Here is a 14808-nt window from a genome sequence, read left to right on the forward strand (position 1 = left end):
CTGTTCCCCAACCAACATCTGAACTCCCCTACGGGGGTTTAAGTAGGTAATTTGCTTTCATTTTAGTTATTTTCATGTCAGTTTGATATATTGCCTCATGCAATTTCATGAGGTAGAAGAGGATTCTCTGCTTGGTTACAGGATATAACGGTTTAGAAAGAAATCGTGTGGGTTTATCTGCATGGCTTCTGTAGGGAGAGTAAATTGTTGGGTCATCTACTCTGTCCTTATTATAATGGGAAAGAAACCTAGGACTTTCTCAGTTATGTTATCCCTTTGTACATTGTTTTTGACAATTCAGGGTTATTGGTATGGAGACTAAATTAGGTCGTCTAGAAATTTGGATTGAATCAACATGTATTGAGCATCTATTTATTCTGTAAGAAGTGGAAGGGGTTGGGGGTTCATCCCGGGCCTGGAAATAATCACTCAGTAAATGCTTTAGTTTATTGGGCATGATACTCACCCACATAAAACACAGAGAGGGGCTCTGTAAGAATCCCCTGTGCTTACTTTCAGAAGTCTAATGCAATGGTATAAATAGAGCTGTAACAATAAATATGAATCAGTGAATTTTTGACTTCATGGATGAATGGGTAGCTTGGTGGACAGACGACCTAATGAATGAATAAAGTTGTCAGTGGATTAATGAATGTTTGCATGAATCCCAGAATACCTGTTCCAGATTCTACTAACAGAAATTGGAAGGAACATCACTGCTTTCACCAAGCATCCTCTATTCCTGAGCTTTGTGACTCAGGAAAGTAGAAAAAGAAAAGCAGAGAGAGAGAAGGCCCTGTTTTGTGTTTTATCACTGCTGTTCTTAATGAAACTTTTCAAGGAATAGCCAGTCCATAATGACCCCAAAAGCATCGTTCATAGCTGAGTACTTCAATATTCTGTGATCGTATTTCAGATCTATCTAGAAACAAGGATACTGTAAGTCAACTTATTTTGGGCGCTCACAGCCAGCAATTCTGTCTTCAATAAATGATTCATGTCAGGAAAGCATTTAAGTGCATTTGTTTTCTAATAAGTCTCTCTTCGGGTCCATTATGCATGAATCAAGTCGGGGCATTGGCATCCCTTTATGAAAATCAAAGAAATGAAAGATTTGAAATCTAGTCTTATCGATCTCCCACTGTCCCCTACCCTCCTTACCAGAACATGAGGTTGGGCAACAGCAGGGTCTCCAAGAACTCAAGGGTCAAGGGCACTTAACGAGCAGTGAGTGACAGTGGAGAGGGACCCACCGGAGAGAAAAGATCCTGGTTACTGGTGTCTGTGACTGGTGTCTGTGATGCAGAAGAAAAAGAAAGATCACTTGCTGGAGCTTCCCTGGTGGCGCAGTGGTTATGAATCCGCCGGCCAATGCAGGGGACATGGGTTCGAGCCCTGGGCTGGGAAGATCCCACATGCCGCGGAGCAACTAAGCCCGGGCACCACAACTACTGAGCCTGCGCTCTAGAGCCCGTGAGCCACAACTACTGAGCCCGTGTGCCACAACTACTGAGCTTGTGCTCTAGAGCCTGCGAGCCACAACTACTGAAGCCCGCACACCTAGAGCCCGTGCTCCGCAACAAGAGAAGCCACCGCAATGAGAAGCCCGCACACCGCAGTGAAGAGTAGCCCCCGCTCACCACAACTACAGAAAGCCCGTGCGCAGCAACAAAGACCCAAAAATAATAAATTAAAAAAAAAAAAAAGATCACTTGCTGTCCCCGCCCAAATTAGCTCCTCTGAGCAGACCCTCAGGGAACCACCCCACCTACAGTGAACTCTTGATCATGACAGAGCCAGCAGGGTGCTTCCTCCAAACCCTACTCCCTGGTAAGTACCCCGGGGTACTAAGGCCATGTTAGTTTCCATGAATCAGAAGCATTCTAGTTGAGGACATCTGGACAAGTGGCCCCATTTTCCATTTTCTGAGCCATAGAATTGAGAGTGGTTACAGGTGCCTACGCGTCCGCCCAGCAGAGCCTTTGCACATTCTTTTCTTACCTCACTGACCTCTCCCACCACCCTTGTGGGGTCAGTGTATCTGGCAGAGCCTCCCACTGACAGATGAGGAAGCTGAGATTTCTAGAGGCCAAGTAACCAAGGTGATACGGACACACAGATAGATGATCAATAGTCAAATCCAGCCCCCGACTCAATACCGGTGCCTCCGCTTCTGCATTTATTTCTTCAACCACTAGTAGAGTGACGATTTCTGGGTTCCCGAGGAGGGCCGTAGTCCAGTTGAAATGTCCCAGTGCAAAATCAGTTCCCAGTCATAATGCCTCCTGACTTGTATTTTCACCAGTTAGCTGCTATGTAGAGCTTCCCATGTCCACGTGGTTTTGTGACATGCTCTTCAAGCTTTGGTTACTGTCACTTCACATCTGCTTGGCTTTCTGAGATGGCCTGTCTCTGATGCTTGGAGCCCCCCACAAGAGCTGGCAGTTTGGCCATTTGTCCAAGGGTGGTGACCTCTGCTGGTTACGTGCCCTGCTCACGTGGCCACAGGCAGTGTGTCGTCCTCCGCACAATGGTGAGAGTCATCACTCCTGATGGAGCTGGCGACCCAGACAGACTAGGTGGGCTAGGCCAGAAGGAGTGGAGAGATTTGGGCGATCTTCTCAACTTTACTGGAAAACGATGCCGGAGGATGTGCTTGGCTGACTCTGTTCGGTGGTATCCCCACGGTGTCCTGGCTTGGCCATTCACAGACCACGTGCAGTTGTTTGTCCATAGGGGAGCCTGCTTAAAGGTTAGAGCCCCTCAATACTGAAAAGGTTAGGGTTGTACCCCTTCCCCCAATGGGTACTGAAAACGAAAATATTGAATTATAAAATAAGTTTAAGGAAATTTCCAACAATGTTTTGAATTTTGCCATAAGTCTTAATTTTAAAGGCTTTTTTATTATTATTGGTTTTCGGTTTATTTTGAAATATAAAGAGCAGCTTTTATGAAAAAAAATTAGGTGCCGTGATTTGCTGGGGACCCAAGCGCATGTCTGTCTGCACTGGTAACCGGCCCCGGCTTCACACTTCTCAGAAGTCTGCCCACTCCAATCTGCTCCCTTGGTGTTGCAGACACACCTTTTATCTGCTTATCCTTTACATATAACATCTGGCGAGAATTGTGTCCTCAGCTCCTTATTGTAAGGCTCTGTGAGGTCAGGGAAATACTGGTATATTCACAGGGTACCAAAGTGGTGAGGGTCTGGGTCTTGTCAATACCAGTTTTTATTTCTCCTCCGTGAAGTCAGAACAAGGTTCATATTTATTGTATTATGTTCAGCTCTTTTCTTTTTTTAAAATTTATTTTGTTGAAGTATAGTTGATCTACAATGAAGTGTTAATTTCTGCTGTATGGCAGCAAAGTGATCCAGTTATACATATACATACATTCTTTTTCATGTTCTTTTCCATTATGGTTCATCACAGGATATTGAATAGAGTTCCCTGTGCTCTACAGTAGGACCTTGTTGTTTATCCATTCTATATATAATAGTTGGCATCTGCTAACCCCAAACTCCCAATCCATCCCTCTCCCACCCCTCTCCCCCTTGGCAACTGCAAGTGTGTTCTCTATGTCTGTGAGTCTGTTTCTGTTTCATAGATAAGTTCATTTGTGTCATATTTTAGATTCCATATGTAAATGATATCATTTGGTATTTGTCTTTCTCTTTCTGACTGACTTCGCTTAGTATGATCATCTCTAGGTCCATCCATGTTGGCTGCAAATGGCATTATTTCATTCCTTTTTATGGCTAAATAGTATTCCATTGTATATATGTACCACATCTTCTTTGTTCATTCATCTGTCGATGGACATTTAGGTGGTTTCCATGTCTTGGCTATTGTAAATAGCGCTGCTATGAACATAGGGGTGCATGTATATTTTCAAATTATAGTTTTCTCCGAATATATGCCCAGGAGTGGGATTGCAGGATCATATGGCAACTCTATTTTTAGTGTTTTGAGGCCCCTCCATACTGTTTTCTTCAACTCATTTCTTTAATATAATTTATATGGGAACTAACAGGTATTACCCATCATTATAAAGAGGGCCTCAGAACAGATGACTGTGAACTGTCTTCCTTTAGATTGGGAATGGAGACATAATCCCTTCATTAAAACTTGTGACTGGACTTTGGGGCGGTCTTACAAGTCACTTTTGGCTCAGAGGCATTCTGGATTGTGTGGGTGTCCGAAAAAACATGTTCCAATGAGAAAAATCTTATGAAAACAAACAAAAGAAATGGATCATGAGAGCCACAGGAGGAAAGTTTAGTAAAAAAAGATGGTAGCTGGTTTTGGGGCGGGGGCACGTGGGAGAAGCAGCTGCAGGAGGGGCATGTCACAGGCAGTCTGGGAGCCCCGGTGGACACTGGTACCCAGGACTGCCCTCCTGAGGCCTGAGCTGGCTGCTGCATCTAATCAGCACAACACCCCTGGGGACCGGATTATTATTTCCATTAAACAGATGCAGAAACTGAGGCTCAGAGAAGACAAGTTCCTTGCCCAGGGTCACACAGTAGGTAGATGGGCTTGACACCAGTGGCCACCTGCCGAGGTTCCCCTTAGGTGGCGTGCCTTGGCCATGCGGCTTTGTCACGGCCCACATGGGAAGGAGAGAGGTGGGCAGTGTGAAGGGACCGCTGTCCTGACCATGTTGCCTTGGTGACGGTAGGACTGGAGTAGGAGGTGGTTTCTATACTGAATAAAGCTCTCTTTTTTGTTGCGGGTGCCAGCTGGTGATGCATGTACCTCACGCCTGCTCCTGGAGGCCCTGAGCTGGTCTCAGGCCATCTCCCTGCTTGGATGGGAGGGGAGGCGAGAGCAGCCCCTTCCTCTTCCTCAGCCTCCGTATATTTTCAGCCTTCACAGGTGTGTGACTGAGTTGATGGCCATGCCACGTGGCAGCAATAATGGTGTGAAGATCATAACAATCTCCATGCAACCTCCATCAGTCTTCCATTTTTGAAAAGGTTTCAAGATTAATTGGAATAGACATTTAAAGCAGAAATGTGTCTGCTTCCCCACTTGGAAGATTAATTTTCCTTATTTCATTTCAGTTTTGGGTTTCATGATTTCATGATATTCTAGTTTTATCAGGACTTCATAAAATTTTTTGGAAACTTCCAGAGATCGAACATAATTTAAAAATATATTTTCCACTGAGTATCTTATAAAATAGTTCACACACTCTTGGTTGTTGGAAATGCAGCTAGGCACCAGCTCGCTCCAACTGCACCAACTCTGTGAGGTCAGAGCCCTCCGATCCCAGGGAGCGTGGGAGAGCCGGATTGGGGTTTGGGGATGGCAGACCTTCTACCTGGAAGGAGGGCATCACTGGGTCTCTGCAGGACTGACTGGTGGGGCAGTGGCTCAAAAACTCACCATCACCCCAACAGTCAGACAGGGAACCCATGTGGTGAAATATGGAACCAAGTTCATGAAATAAGGCCACGTTCCTGTGGAGTCTAGCTGCCTTGGGCTTCCTGTCTTAAAAGCAGCCTAACCTGAGCTTAGTTTACTCTCTATTTGATTTTTGCATGTTCCCTGGTCTCACTAAACCTCAGTTTCCTCATCTGTAAAATGGGGATAACAATACCTTCCGTAGTAGGTTTTTGTGACAGTTAAAGAGACAGTGTGCGTGTAAAACATTCAGTGGACTTATTCTGCTGCACTGGGTACCATTCAGAAGACCTGATGTTTAACTCTAGATATTTTAATCTTGTAACTGTCAGGGCTACAAAAGGCCTTAGAGAATACCTCATTTAATTTCCTTTATCTTTGTTTTTTCTTATGACAGAAAAAGTTACCTAGGTTATCCATCTGGGTTTACCTGATCCTGGTTTCCTTGGATTAGATTTAAAACTCTTTAGAATTTCTTTTTCTCTTATAAGCTGCTCAGAAGCAACTGTTAAACATAAACTTAGAAACCTCAGTTTTCTATAGACTTAACGTTTTTATTATCCTAAAATTAGATTTTGGAGAGAGACTGAGTGAGGGTTTATTATCGGATGTAATGAGATATTTGAGTATGATTTATGACTTCTTTGGAGTTTTTGTTTTAATGGACTTCATGTATGGTACAGGGGTATTAGACAAAGGACTGTTCCATCAAATTTTAAAATAAGCTAACTTTATAGAGGCTTCTGCCAACCCATTAGACAATGATAATTTTTTAATTGAGGAATATTTTAGTAAGAGATGGTCCCAGAGACAGTTAAATTCAGTCTAGAACACTTTCTCTCGTGTTTTCTTTTGGGCCTTGGGCCAGTGTAACTCCCGGGAATCCAAAACTAAATTTATCCACGTTTCTCAGGAGGAAGTGCTAAGTGGCTGCCTCGGGCTGCCACAAGTTCGTTGCTGCCCTCTTGGAGATTATTGCTAAATTTATTTAACCTAAAGTAGAATTCGAGATCTGAACGTTGGACCACCGGAACACCCTGCCGCTCATTTCACCTGGGACCGCATCCACATCCCTTTCCTGCAAGGCACCTTTGTGCCTGGGCATTCTCTGCCTTGTAGACCAAAAGCATTGGTCCAGAAACAAAGTCCACCAGCCAGCCCTACTTGAGTTGTGCGCGCACGCACGTAAAGAAAACTACTGGTAGTGTTTTTTAGAGTTGTGATTATTCTCTCTATATATAATTTGGTGACCTTTATCTCCCAATATCATAACGAAAATGTTTCCATCTTACTACAAACCTATTATAGCGATACTTTCTTCATTCGATTTTGTGGGTTTCCCATAATTCACTTGATTGTTTCCTCACGTCAGAAAGGTAAGTGGTTTCTAATTTTGGGTGCTTATAAATAATACTGGTTGAATATCTTGGTGCAGAGAGAATTTTCTAAAAGCTAGTTTTATCCTTGAGAGAGATGGTCAGAGGTTGGCCTACGAAATCAAGTGGTGTGAAGATGTTGAGGTCTTCCTGTGTATGCCACATTGCTTTCTAAAAAGATTGTGTGGTTGCTCTCACTGTGAGAATGAGTCCGTTTTACCCCAGCTCTTTTAAAATGGTGTATTATCAATTTTAGTTTGCAATATAAAAAGTAGTATTGTTTCAATTAGCATTTGTTAGGTATCTTTTCTGTTTTGTGAACACTATTCTGGTGTTTGGGATTCAAAGAGCCTAAATAATGGGTTGTATAGATTTCAGTGATGGTACTAAATTGATCATGGGCATTATCTTAGCAATTCCACTTGGAGTGATTTCTTTGGAAGGAAGCTTTGGCTTCTTCTAAAACCCTGACCTGGTTTAATTCTGTCATGTAAATGTACAAAAACCAAAAAAACAAACAAAAAGAACCCCCACCAAAATCTTTAAAAACAAGCTAGTGAAAGAGTTCATCCCATTTCAGGTTTAGTCTCTTCCTGAGTGTGTCTGAAGTTCATGCTTATTTAATAGTTGGAGAATATTGGCTAGGGCAGAAGACCGAAGTCTTAACTCAGGTCCTCCCGTTTGTTCTCTAATTTGATGCTTTACGTTGAAGCTGCATCTTTAGAGAAGGATGCACCTTGAATTCTCTCATGGGGAGATTCTGAGCTGCTTTTATTTGTTTATGTTTCTGCTGACGGCGGCCGGGTGGCATATAATGCCATCTGCGTTCCCACCCCTCACCCTGCAAGAGTCCCAGGGAGCAAAGCTCCACCGGTGTGTGCACGCCAGCTTCTCTGCATCTGCCCAGTTTCAGGGTAGAGATCTGCGTGGGAAACACAAGGCTAATGAAAGCATCCTGCTGGCTGGCACTTTCCCTTATTCCGAAGTCCACTTTGTCATCTCCATGCTTTGCCAAGGCTATTACCTAGTTAAAAGGGTACCATCCATGTGAGTTTTGGTGAACGCATCACTTCCCATTTCAGAGTCACTAGCAGTAAAGGACAGATTAGAATGGAAACAAATGGGGGAGGAAATGTTTTAACACACTTCAAGGTAAATTAAAGAAAACATCAGGATCTATCAATAGATAGGGAGTGAGAAGGAAAACTGATTTATATCTCACTGGCTTTCCCAGGGATGCCAAAGTAATACATCTTAGCTGCTCCTTCTTTGCTTCTTTCTTTTCTTGAAATGAGAGAAAAATTCTCCCATTATTGTGTGCTCCCTGTGTTCCAGGAATTGTGTTAAGTGTTTCAGATGCTTTATTATACGTGAGCCTTGCAGCAACCTTGTGTTGGCGGTCTTGTTCTGGTTTCGCAGAGGAGGAAGCTGGGGACTGTGGAAGTTCAGTAACGGATGGAGCTAGGCAGTGGCCGAGCCTGGATTTCTAGCCAGAACTGCCTGATTCGAATGTTCCTGCAATGACCCTTACCCTCTAGCATCTGGCCTGTATCACCCTCACCATCAGCTGTGCTTGGATTCAAGGTGGTCTCAGGTTGCCTTCACGTTCCAGAATTTCTCTTGTCTGTTGCTGATGGGCTGGATTTCCACCTTTCTGCTCACCTGGCAGGGCGAGCCCACCCCGTGGTCCTTCCTCATCAAGTTTGCAAGCAGCCTGCAGGGACCACCTTCATCATCCCATGTGCTCCATCCTCTGACCACATCTAACCAATGGCAGGGATGCTGGGAAACGCGTCCATCCAGCTCTGTGCCCAGAAAGTGGGAGGATCTCATTCTCATTATAGAAAAGAACAATAAAACACGGGGAAGAAAAAAGAAACCACCTGTAATCCTTCCACCAAAAATTAGAGGACAAGGCAAGAATTTTACAATGTTTTCTCTCTACCTATTTTTATCACTGGTCAGATCTTTACACCATCTTTCCTCAGTATGGTACTAAATTGGCAAATCACCACATTAGAGAGAAAGCTTGCCTTTAGCCAAGAAGGGTAGGATGGTCCCCCCAAACTTCTATCTGGAATAAACTTAAGACATGCAACACATATTCACCCACTAGACACCCCCCCTAAAAAATTTAGCCTTGTCTCTCTTTTAATAATCAGTTAAATTGTTTAATAAACTCACAGCACTTCTTACCCTATTCTTCATCATGCATTTCCTTTGCTATTCTTCTGGGTTTTGCTCTTGAATATAAATTTGAGAATCAACTAAAGTTTTGCAAAAAACAATAGCCTCCTTGGAATTTTGATTGCAATCTATTAGCCCTTTTTGTAGATAAAGAATCCGAGATTCAGAAAAGTTAATTTACCTGAGGATACACGACCAGTAAGAGGTATAACAGAGCTTCAAACCCAGACAGTTGAACTCCAAGCCAACACCAGTCTAGGAAGGGGATCTGGGGCAGAACAAAGCCAGCCGAGGCCGCCTGTCTGTGACCCGCCTCGTGACTCCTAAACGTCACCAGTGTTGCGTTAGACCCCTGGTTCATGCAGTACTAGCGAGGGTTTTACTAAAGGGCATGCTGGTCCCTGGACTTATACAAGGAAAAAAAGAAAATCTTACTTTTTCTTCATCATGCCCTACTTCTGACAGGAAACCGAGAAAGGCAGCATTCAATCCCCTGCGTTTCCAGTATCAGCTGACTTCCATTTCTTAGTGTTAAATCAGCAAAGCAAAGGATTTGTCAAATACTTTCCAAACACTAGGTCCCAGAAACCTAGTGAAGAATCACACTTCTCCTGGCCCAGATTGTCTGGAAGCTTTTAGAGGCTAATCCAAGGACAAATGAATACAGCACGTGAATGTTCCACCTCAAACTATAGCTGCTGCTGAATCGTCACCGACGTACGTCACTTCTATTCATGTAGCTCCTGAAAGTCAAGTGCGTGGAGGTGAGCTGCCAGCTTAATGTCTGTGCCTTCGAGAGAGACTGGGTGTGTTGAAACTAAGTAAAGAGTTTGACAACTTGGAGGTGTCCCAGGGCAGTGCTTTCTGAAAAAGATAGAAGAAGGGCTGCTTCAGCCCCTGCAGCGTCCTGGCTTTGTGCCAGAGAGCTCGGACGTCAGACCGAATCTTTTTAAGCACTTTTTAAATAATTAATTAATTAATTATGGCTGCGTTGGGTCTTCGTTGCTGCGCGCGGGCTTTCTCTAGTTGTGGCAAGCGGGGGCTACTCTTCGTTGCGGTGCGTGGGCTTCTCATTGCCGTGGCTTCTCTTGTTGCGGAGCATGGGCTGTAGGCGAGCGGCCTTCAGTAGCTGTGGCGCATGGGCTTAGTTGCTCCGCGGCATGTGGGATCTGCCCGGACCAGGGCTCGAACCTGTGTCCCCTGCATTGGCAGGTGGATTCTTAACCACTGTGCCACCAGGGAAGCCCCGTCAGACTGAATCTTAAGGTCAGTTACTGATGGTGGCAGCCTCAGGCAAATCGCCCAACCTATGGGGCATCTCAGTTTCTTACTCTGAAAAATGGGATAATAATAATACTCATGGGATTCATCTGAGGCTTAAAATGAGATCATATATGTGATACTGTTGTACAGATTTTTTGGGGGGAGTGTTACCCATAAAGGTTGTAATGACGTCTAGGATCTCTTCACTATTACTGTTAGAAAGTTCGTCCTGCCGTTTGAGCTGTCCCTGAGGTCGTTTGCAATGACGTTCTGCTTCTGGGAGAAGCTAGCCTGCTATGCATCATGCTCTCAGCCGTATTTTTTCTCCAGCAGAGTATGTGAACCTCCTGCCTTCAGGCTGTTCCTCAAAGGCTTAATTTGCCAAACTGGACAGTTATTTCATTATTACATTCTGGGGTTGGAGACTGATGACAGGGCCGTGAGTCTGGCTGCTGTGCATGTTTTGAGTTTCTGTTCAATTTTAGAACTCTTAAGCGTGCATGTGTGCGCGTGTGTGTGTGTGTGTGTCTGTGTGTGTGTGTGTCAGGAGTGTGGTGGGGTGTTCCTCTTGCCTTCATAGCTGGTTATTTTGTTTACTGATATCTCAAAGTTCATCCCTTGTTTCCCTTTATTAAATCATTCCACAAATATATATGTATTTTTAATTAAGTTCCAACTCTGTGCAGTGACTGCTTCAAGGCTTGGGGAGACAGGGATGATCTTCAGGATAGTCATGTGCCCCGGAGAAGTGACAGTCCGGTGTAGGAAGGCGAACAGGGGAACCAGTAACACAGTAACGGCAGAGGGTGCCGCCTGGGTGCCCCCCTCCAAACACCACCCCAGGGGTGGCCCCCAACCTCCCCCGGGCAGGCATGCATTCGGGAAGGTCTTGCCAGAAGAAGTGCCATTTGGGCTGAGATCTGGAGATGACGAGTGGAGGGAGGTGTGGAGGGGTCGCTGGGGGCAGTAGGCGGGCAGGAGGGAAGGTCCAGAGATGTGGACTCTGGCCACCAGCCTCTCCTCAGCGGTGAGGCCTGTGGAACCCTGACCAAGTTGCTTAACCTCTGTGGGCCTCATTCCCTCCTCTGTAATAACAGTGCCCGCCTCGCAGGCATTAGGGCAGTTAAAGGAACTATTCTTTTTAAAGGACTGAGACTGTGCCGGACCTTAAGGAAGCGCTATATAAATGCTTGCTGGAGTTCCCTGGCGGTCCAGTGGTTAGGACTCTGCGCTGAGGGCCTGGCTTCAGTCCCTGCTCGGGGAGCTAAGATCCCACAAGCTGCGTGGCTTGGCCAAAAAAAAAAAAAAAAAAAAAAGTTTTTGAAATAAAAATAAATCAACGAATGTACAACGTGTTTAAATTTTTTTAATTTTTGGCCACTCGGCTTGCGGGGACCTTAGTTTCCTGACCAGGGATCAAACCCGTGCCCCTTGCAGTGAAAGCTTGGAGTCCTAACCGCTGGACCACCAGGGAATTCCTTGTAGAATGTGTTTAATCTCGAGAGTATATTTTTCTTCTAAGAGGTTTTTTCCTCTGCCTATAAGAGCAGATAATATTTTTTCTCACATTTGACGTGGGTGTGTGTTTCAGGCGTATTCCTGAGTGCCGGCCTTCCTCCCCTCTGGACGTAGTCTGCGGCGGGTGTTTGTTGTTTGGTGGAGGAGCGCCCACCCAGCATGGACCTCATCGCGCTGCTGAAGTCTCAGTTCCTGTGCCATCTCATCTTCTGTTACGTATTTATCGCCTCGGGGCTCATCATCAACACCATTCAGCTCTTCACTCTCCTCCTCTGGCCAATTAACAAGCAACTCTTCCGGAAGATCAACTGCCGGCTGTCCTACTGCATCTCCAGCCGTAAGAGACTTTCTCCTGTTTCTCTATTTGCATCTTCACTGCCAGTGTGTGTGTGTGTCACAATTAGGACTTCTTACATGGGTTCACTAAGGCTTTTAGTGTATGCTAAGATTCTTTGGTTTGTTTCTGTTTGTTTTAGGTTTGAAATGTCTATTTTGTCCTCACTGTTAAAGAATTATTTTTTGAATGAGTAATGCCAATAGCACAAAATTCAACAGGCACAGAGGGGTATCCTGTGAAAAGCAAATAAGCATTCTGTTTCTGTTTCTTTAGTTTTCCTCCTCGGAAACAACCAGCATTAGTGACTTCTTAGGTATCCTTACAGAAGTAGCATATATATACACACATATATAGAAAGACATATACACACATACAAAGACATATGTATGTATGGCTCTTACGTTTGTACATGTATGCAGGTAAGTCTCTATATGTATAGATACATAAGACGTATACATATTTTTAAAAACTAAATGGTGATATAATATATTGTTGTCTTCCTTGCTTCTTTTCTTTAAATTTTTGAGGTAATTGGTGCACATGCAATTGTAGGAAATAATACAGAGAGATCCCATATACCCTTCAGCCAGTTTTGCCCAGTGGTGACCTCTTGCATGACTACAGTGTTATACCCCAATGAGAAAACTGACATTGACACAATCCACCAACCTTTTTCAGATTTCTCCAGTTTTATGTACATTCATTTGTGTGTGTGTGTCTGTGTGTGTGTGTGATTATACTAGACTATTTTAAACATGACTAATTCAACTGGCCTGAATTTCAAAAATGAAAATGATACGAGATGAATCTGCGTATTGGGATGTCTAGAGATGAGTTTGGTATTGATTGACCAGAAATCTGTACCTATTCTCAACAGCACCAAGTGCAGTGTACATCATTACCAATTACATATAGGAGTGTGAATATATTTTTTAAAAATGAGCTCTTTCAAATTAAGCAATTTAAAAATCTCAGCTACCTTAGATTATGCCAAGAGTCCAAAATTATGGATATCTTTTTGAAACCCTTAAAATGAAGCGATCAGATTTAAATTGGAGTTAAAATAATACAAGCTGTATACAGTTATCCAAATGGATTACTACTGATTCAGTGAGTTGTTTTTGAAACTTCAAAGTACGATCTTGTGAGGAACAAATGATAAAAACATGCTTATTCGTAATTTCTGTCACCAGCTCAGAACTGGCAGATATGTCTGATACTATGTCTGATGTGGTTTGTGTGCTGGACCTACTATGTCTTGGATTGAAGTGTTTTACATAAATGTCTTGAGAATGTTCATAAGATCATAAAGTCACAGTTACAAAAAATGTATCTTTAATCCATGTATCTAATGGCCTATTGGGTGCAGCCACTCGTTCAACGCAATCGCAATCGTAATCGTGGGTAATGCAAATTTCCTTGTCATACATTTGACCATAACATTGTTTCTAGTATTTAGACATCTCCATGGTATAGAAAAGGAAACAATCTTTCAGCACAGGACAGAAGGGGTAGGAGATGGCCAGAACCTGGATTGTAGCTGTTTGAGGAGAAAAGAGTTTATATAATCAAGAGAAGGAGATAATAGCCTGAGATGTACTTTATAATTTTGTGTCTTTTTACACTTAAGTGTCTATTTAAAGAAAACTTAAATTTAACAAAGCAATGCTGATTGCACTTTTCATCAAAACCTGCGCTTGTATGATTTGTACACACCTATGGAGATTCCCAAATCTGTCAGTTTGCAATCTGAAATCATGTGTATTTGCCCTGTCGTAAGCCCTATTTAAATCTCAAACAGGTGGTTAAGCACTGACTTTCTCATTTGGAGTCAAGAAATAAGAGACAGGATTTGGGACGAGAGTTCCTAAGAGTACTCTCTTTCGCTTTTGGTAGATGGTGAAGACATACCAAGGTTACAGCAAGGCCAAGTCAATATTCTTCTAAGGGCACCGTAGCCTATGTGGAATTTCTGGTGGAAATTAAGATGGGGAACAGATTCAGAGAGCAAGGTGGATTTTTCAACATGACAAATTAATTAAATTATTTAGAATGATTCCAAATGAAACATAACCATCCAAGCCACTGGCATTTCCCCACCCAGGGTGAAATGGAGGGCAGGCAGTCAAATTTCACAAAAGATTCGGAAGCACATCCATCCAGGCACATCCTATCTCGGGACGTCCCACAGTGCTGTGTGCCTACTGCCCCGGACGAAAGCTTCCAGGGGCTTGGGCTGAGCAGAAACAGAAGCGACCTGAAGAGGGAAGGGAGGGCTTCTCTCTGGAGGAGAAGGGGAAGGCAGTGCATCCTGGGTTTGGCTGTGGCGCTCACTGCAGTGAGGAAAGCTCCCCCATGCCTTCCCCGGCTTCTCCATTTCTGGTATCCCAGCATGTGTTAGATACAGAGCTGTTCTCCTCTCTCTCTCTCTTTGAACTTGTCCTCTGTAGTTAATAGATTTCCTTATACCCTGAGTGTTTCACAGCAACAACCAAAGACATGTAAGAGACAATGATCAACTGAGCTGTTGATCATCAGAGGCTGCAGTGCGTGGGCTATTGAACAGCTTGGAATAAGAGATGGTCAGACCCCTTCTGTTTGCTTTCACTCTCTTCCTCTTCCCTCTGAGTTAAGATAAAAACTCTTCATGGGGTTTAATGAATCACTCTAAAGCTTAGAAAATCAGTAGCATTCATCATTTGCAGCTGATTTTTAAGAA

The 14808-nt window shown here is 43.8% G+C and overlaps 1 protein-coding gene across 2 annotated transcripts in view; it reads left to right on the top strand.

Annotated features, from left to right (window-relative positions):
• Positions 1-14808, top strand: part of AGPAT4 (1-acylglycerol-3-phosphate O-acyltransferase 4) — a 113306-nt gene that overhangs the window by 23600 nt on the left and 74898 nt on the right. For both annotated transcript variants that reach the window (XM_061206974.1, XM_061206972.1), the window contains exon 2: positions 11826-12089. In XM_061206974.1, coding sequence (XP_061062957.1) covers positions 11912-12089 — 178 coding nt within the window. In that variant the 5' untranslated portion in view covers positions 11826-11911. The remainder of the gene's footprint in view (positions 1-11825; positions 12090-14808) is intronic.

This window comes from Eubalaena glacialis, chromosome 12, assembly GCF_028564815.1.
Source record: "Eubalaena glacialis isolate mEubGla1 chromosome 12, mEubGla1.1.hap2.+ XY, whole genome shotgun sequence".
Taxonomy (NCBI): Eukaryota; Metazoa; Chordata; class Mammalia; order Artiodactyla; family Balaenidae; genus Eubalaena; species Eubalaena glacialis.